This window comes from Martes martes (assembly GCF_963455335.1).
Source record: "Martes martes genome assembly, chromosome: 12".
NCBI classification, from domain to species: domain Eukaryota; kingdom Metazoa; phylum Chordata; class Mammalia; order Carnivora; family Mustelidae; genus Martes; species Martes martes.
The window spans coordinates 29871935-29877934 of record NC_137900.1 but is presented as its reverse complement, the minus strand read 5'-3'; the positions used below and the strand labels follow the sequence as shown (position 1 = coordinate 29877934).

General features: G+C 37.8%; 1 protein-coding gene across 1 annotated transcript in view; it reads left to right on the top strand.

The window, feature by feature from the left end:
- Nucleotides 1–270: 270 nt before the first annotated feature.
- Nucleotides 271–6000, top strand: part of FANCC (FA complementation group C) — a gene marked incomplete at its 5' end in the record, with an annotated part of 176325 nt that continues 170595 nt past the window's right edge. Inside the window, 2 exons of the mRNA XM_080819948.1 lie at nt 271–435; nt 2172–2256. Coding sequence (XP_080676074.1) covers nt 271–435; nt 2172–2256 — 250 coding nt within the window. The remainder of the gene's footprint in view (nt 436–2171; nt 2257–6000) is intronic.

Below are 6000 nucleotides of genomic sequence, written 5' to 3'. Positions count from 1 at the left end.
TATTCATGATAAAAGTTCAGATGGTGAAAACTGAAGCTACAGCTGGGTGACACGTTTTAAAATAATTCAAAGATGACTCCATTGAAGGCATTCTATTTTAGTCCCTTATATTCCCCCTTTCACTCATCAGTGGAATATGAAATCACCAATACAAATCCTTTTAAACATGTTTCATTTTTCCCCTTTCTTCTAGATTTGATGTGTGCTCACTGTTTCTTTCAGTGCTTGGCAGGCCACTGTGAAGGTCCATCACCTTTTCCTTTTTCCAAGATGGCTCAGGATTCAGTAGGCTTTTCTTCTGATTATCAGTTTTGGATGCAGAAGCTTTCTGTGTGGGACCAGGCCTCCACTTTGGAAACCCAGCAAGATACCTGCCTTCACCTGCCTCAATTTCAGGAGTTCCTGAGGCAGATGTATGAAGTCTTGAAAGAGATGGTAAGTGGTAGACCAAAATAATGAATCTCTACTACATTTAACTAAGCCTGAAAATTATCTAGGGTCAGGGACTTGTGTTATTGACCCGATGTATTGTTGAGTTGGAAAGACAAATTACCCATAGGTAATACAGACAGGGGGCAGTTTCCTGACCTCTGATTTCTTATGATTTCAATCTTCTCGATTAGTTACATTGTCATATGGGACTTCCTGACCAGTAAAGTTGTTTTTTAAAAAAACAAGACTTTGACCTTGTTGTCAGGTAATAATTGGGATTCTTTTAAAGGCCTTTGCATTTTTTAAATATTGAAGAGTTTTCCAAAGTGCTTACCACCCCCCCCCCCCGCCTTTTTTTAAGAGAGGGAAAAAAGATGGGGAGAGGAAGAGAGAAAATCTTAAGCAGACTCCATGCCCAGGGTGAAGCACAACACTGGGCTTGACCTCACAACCCTGAAATCATGACCTGAGCCAAAATCAGTAGAACACTTAACCGACTGAGCCACCCAGGCACCCCAGTGCTTACCCTTTCTTTAGTGCTGTCTTAAAGTTGGTTCTACAATGAGATGATAAATAATAAGATCTCTTCTTTTGAATATTTTAAGTGGTCTTTTCTGGTGAATATTAAGATTTTGAGTGTCTTCACTGCTATTGTATAATGTGTTCAAATTTGATATTTTTTCGTTTTGACATTTCTCATTTTTACTACAATGAATATTTTTATGAGTTAACATGCTTTTATATTATGAAAATATTATTTGTTTTATACTTTCTAAATTCAAAATGAAAAGTATAATTTTCATTTAACATAGATGTTCTTTTGTTATAAAAAATATAACAAAGGAAAACTTCCCTTAAAGAAGCAAGTCAGAAATTTGAAGAATTATTCATGTTGACGATATGAGTTCATGTGTTTTTAGCAACTAGAAGGAAAGATAGAGTCTGTATGAGCAACTGACACTACCTTTTAAAATTGTTTTTCTGTAATGGGATTTCTGCAGCTTGGCTTTAAATTGGTCCCAGAAAGTCTAGGACTGACCTTGATGCTAAGACAAATGTGAAGAATTTATTGGTGCAGCAGCTTACATTTCAGCTTATATACATGTTACCTCATTTAGGTCTTATTTTTGAACTTTCTTGAAAGGTAAAGGGGGAAGAGGGCCAGTTGTACATGCTACAATAGCATGTAGATTGTTTAATCTTAAGCTGTTTTCTATTTGGTTGAGCTGGTCTCAGATTGTTATAGAGTAAGTATGATGTCATTTCGCATTTAGTAACCGAAATAGTAATAAACAGAGATATATATCTTTATGCTTTAGCTGCTTTTGTTTCTTTTTACAAGTTCTAGAGTTCTTGTCCTCCCAAACCTTCTTTGAAATAGCCCTACTAAAGTTGAGTTAGGAACCTTTCTTATGGTGGAGTAAAAAAACCCCACAATATTTTGTTCACTGCTATACATTCTTTTAAATTTTTAAACAAATTGGCCTTTCCTAAGTATAAATAAAATAAAGGTAATTTTATAACAAGCTTGATTTTATGTAAATGTGCTGTAAATCTTCAAGTTTTGGTGGTATGGTGTAAGGATGAAGTAAGGTGGTTGCTTGTTAAATTTTATTTGAAATTCCCACTTTTCTGAAATATATACTGAATATTCAGACTCCTTCAACCTATAGTATCAGTTTAACTTTCTGAGTTGTGTAGTGTCCTTTTATTGACCAAAACATATTTTTCTTCTATAGGATTCAAATACGATCATTGAAAGGTTCCCCACAATTGGTCAACTCTTGGCAAAAACTTGCTGGAATCCTTTTATCCTAGCATTTGGTAAGACTCCAAAGCCTGTCTTCTCAAAATACAAACTTCTAATAATAATTTTAATCTATGCATTGTTTAACAAAATACAGAGCTTCAAATTATAAATTTTGTCCCATTGTTTACAGAATAACGATTAAGGTTTATTCATTGTTCCATTAGAAAAATGGCATCCTGGTTGCCTGGGTGACTCAGTCAATTAAGCATCTGCTTTCGGCTCAGGTCATTATCTCAGGGTCCTGGGATCAGGTTCCACATTGGGCTCTCTGCTCAGCGGCAAGTCTGAGAGTCTACTTCTCCCTTTCCCTCTCCCTCTGTGCTCTCTCTTGCTTTCACTATCTCTCAGATAAATAAATGAAATCTTTAAAAAAAAAACAACAGCAAAAAGAGATGACATTCTTTTCTTGTCCTTATATGTTCACATAGATTATCTCACACACATGTGCATACACACACCTATACACATGCGTATCAGTAAGAAAATAGAACTTGTGTTATAGAGTAGATTCTTCCAGATAATTATCGTAACCTCATTTTTAATTCATTGTGAAATGGTTATAATAGTGAAATAATTTCTTGTTTCACAATTTCATGTTAACTCACATTCTACCTTTTTCCATGCATCAAATCATTTTTCAGTGTCTTAATCCTCCCATGGCCCTGACGTTGTTTACGGATGACACTGTAGTTTTACCCAAGATGAAGAGGAATTTGGGGACACTTTGGGGTAGATGTTCCTTTCTTGACCTCCTGCATACCTGTCTAGCCTCATTTCCCGTGTAATCCCCCACAACCACACCACACACGGTAGTCAGGTTGAGTTGAGTTTCTAACAGTGACTTGAAGGCACGTGATGTCAGGGCTGGTGACATGTGACTCCTTTGCCTGGAGCTCTGTTTTCATCTCCTATCCTTTTAAACTTTCTTTGAAATAGTTTTGCTAGAGCTGAGTTAGGAACTTCTCTTAGTGTCACCATAGCTGATCGCATCTCCCTGAATTCTAACACTTACTGCACTGTTTTGTAATTATCGGTTTGCCTGTCTGATGTCCTGGAGGACTGAATACTTCTCTAGAGCAGGGACTGTGGTTTTACTTGTTTTTGTCGTTCCGGGGCCTAGTGTAGGGGAGAACAGGCACATCTGAAGGTGTACAGTTGAGGTTTATTGCCTTGACCTGGCCATACTTTTAGCTAGTATAATATTTGCTTGACGGTAGTTTTGCAGGATCTGTAATTATGGATTAGAGCAAAGAAATCACTTTCCCCATAATGTAAAACTGATAAAAGCTAGGATCCCACCCCTCTAAAGCCTGCATTGTTATAATGATTTGTCCTCAGGATCACACCGTGGTGGTTGAAGTGGCCCAGTTCCTGCTTTAACACCAACCAGCCTCACATAAATATATATACTCACTGGACAGATACTTACTAAGCTTTTTTTTTCTTTTTTTTTTAAATATGTGAAGCCTAGGAAAACATGGCTACGATTTCTCTCACTGGAAGCATCCAGTCACAGAGAAAAGAGACCTCAGCAGATCAGCCTGACTCAGAAATGGATTGTGTTTATGGAGCTCTGAACAGGCAGCTGAGAATTAAAGGAGAGTTTTTCAGGGGAGGTCAAGCTGGGGCTGACTCTTAGGGAACAGTAGATGAGATGGGACTTTCTGAGACAAGCCACCAGACTCGGTAGGTTTCAGATTCCTTATTTGTAAAAGCAGGAGGCTGGACTGATTTCTCCCTATAGCCTTAAACTTGTATCTGTCTGTGATCTTTCCTTAGCACCTGTCCCCATTACATTGGCCCCCTCTGACAGCCAGAAACAAATCCTTCATCTCTTTTTGTTTCAGTGCCTCTGTTATGTTTTGAATTGCCTGTTAAATTTCAGCTTCCTGTTTGAGGTGTGCCTTGGGTTCTGAGCTTAGTGAAGACTGACAGGCAACAGAACTCCGGGATGAATTAAGTCTTGCCTGTGTTACTACTGTTGTTTTGCTAGTTGGGTACTTTAGTCCAGGAAAGGGTCTTTTCTTATGGTTTTATAATATCAAAGTAACCTTAAATACAGGAAAGGTGACAGCTTCCATCAAAGAAAGAAGTTGAGTCTCTGATTATGCTAGGTGAGAATTGGATCAGAAATAAGGATAATAAAAAAGGAGGAAAGATTTGGAAATGAAAAGACACTATGAAGAGGAGAGAAAAAACAGATAATGGAAAGGGAGGGAATACCTTTTATTCAGGGGTGTTTTCCACATAAGCTTACCACTTTCACCTTCTTGGAATTATGGCTGCTTGTTTCGAGCTATGCCCTCAGGATTAAGCATAACAGCTATAACCCCACTATTTGGTATTTATTGCTATATAAAAATTTGCCCCCAAACTTGGCAGCTTAAAATAACAAATATTTATTGTCTTAAAAAAGTGCTACCTTCATACTTTTAAATTGTAGATTAAGGAATTTTAAAAGAATTTTAAAGAATTAATTTAGTTTTCATTTGGAATACTAGCTCAGGATACAAAAAAAAAAAAAATACTAGGTGGCAAATATATGCTGGCATATTCTTTCCCGTTCCACTCATTTTTAGAATCTAAATTTTCACAAAGACCTGGTGGCAGTGACTCTTTGCTTGATGAATCCCAGGTGTTTTCCCATCTCACGCAACTGGCCTGCAGGATGTCCACTCTGAATCTAGGAGCCTCAGAGAGGAACCTGACAGATGCCTTCTCCCCTGCAGTGAGTGTTGGTGGCACTCATGAATAACAAGTAATGGCTTGCATCTATAAATCCCTAAAGCAAAATAAGCTCATTAGCAGTACATTTCAGTGCATTTCAGTCCATTTCAGTACATTGACCCTGGGCAAGGGAAGGCACCTCCTAAAGGCTGGGTGAACATTTCTCTGGCTGCTCTTTGTTTTTGTTTTTGTTTTGTTTTGAGGGACAATTTTGAAAAATTATATACTTGTTGAACTAAATGTGCAGATTCACTCAACACCTGGGGAAATTTTCCATCTTTTAGATGACTTAAGTTCCATAAAATACTATTTTCTTTCTTTTTCTCTTCCTCCCCTCCTCCTCCTGTCCCATCGGGTGCATTTTTTTCCTAACAGGGGAAGCCGCTTGTGTAGTAAGCATATCATTGGATGTGTCTTGACACTCTGTGACATGAAGATAGTTAGACTTTCTTCTAATATTTAAAGCACAGGAAGTGCAGTGGTCAAATTTTAAATCAGTGGCATTGGTTGAGCCTGAAGAATCCTAGGATCTTCAGAGGTTAAATGACATGATTCATGAAATAAACCTGTAATAGGCAAGCTGGTGAGACATTTGAGCTCATTAAAAACTAGGAAAAAAATGAATGTCCCTCAAAATAATCCCTGATAAAGTTTGTCCAGAGATGTTATTAGGGGAGCAGAAATTTACAGTGTTAATGGGGGAGAAAAGTAGGCTTAATAAACATTTACTGTTAGTGTTCTTTAGTGTATGGTTGAAAATGCAGGGGTAGCTTTTATATTTTATAAAAGGTTATATTTTCCTTATTTCTTGTTTTTGTTTTCCTTATTTCTTGTTACCATAGCTCTTAGAAATGCTGTGTTTCTTAGACCATAGAAGATGAGAGGGTAAGGGGTATCAGGTGATTCTGCAGAGGATTGATTCCTGGTGCTGGGCTTCCTCAGCTGCCACTCCACGGCCTTCGGATGAAGGCCACGGTTGGTTGGCTCTTGTGTAGGTACTGATGTCTTCAGTTTTTTGCATCATTCTTGCT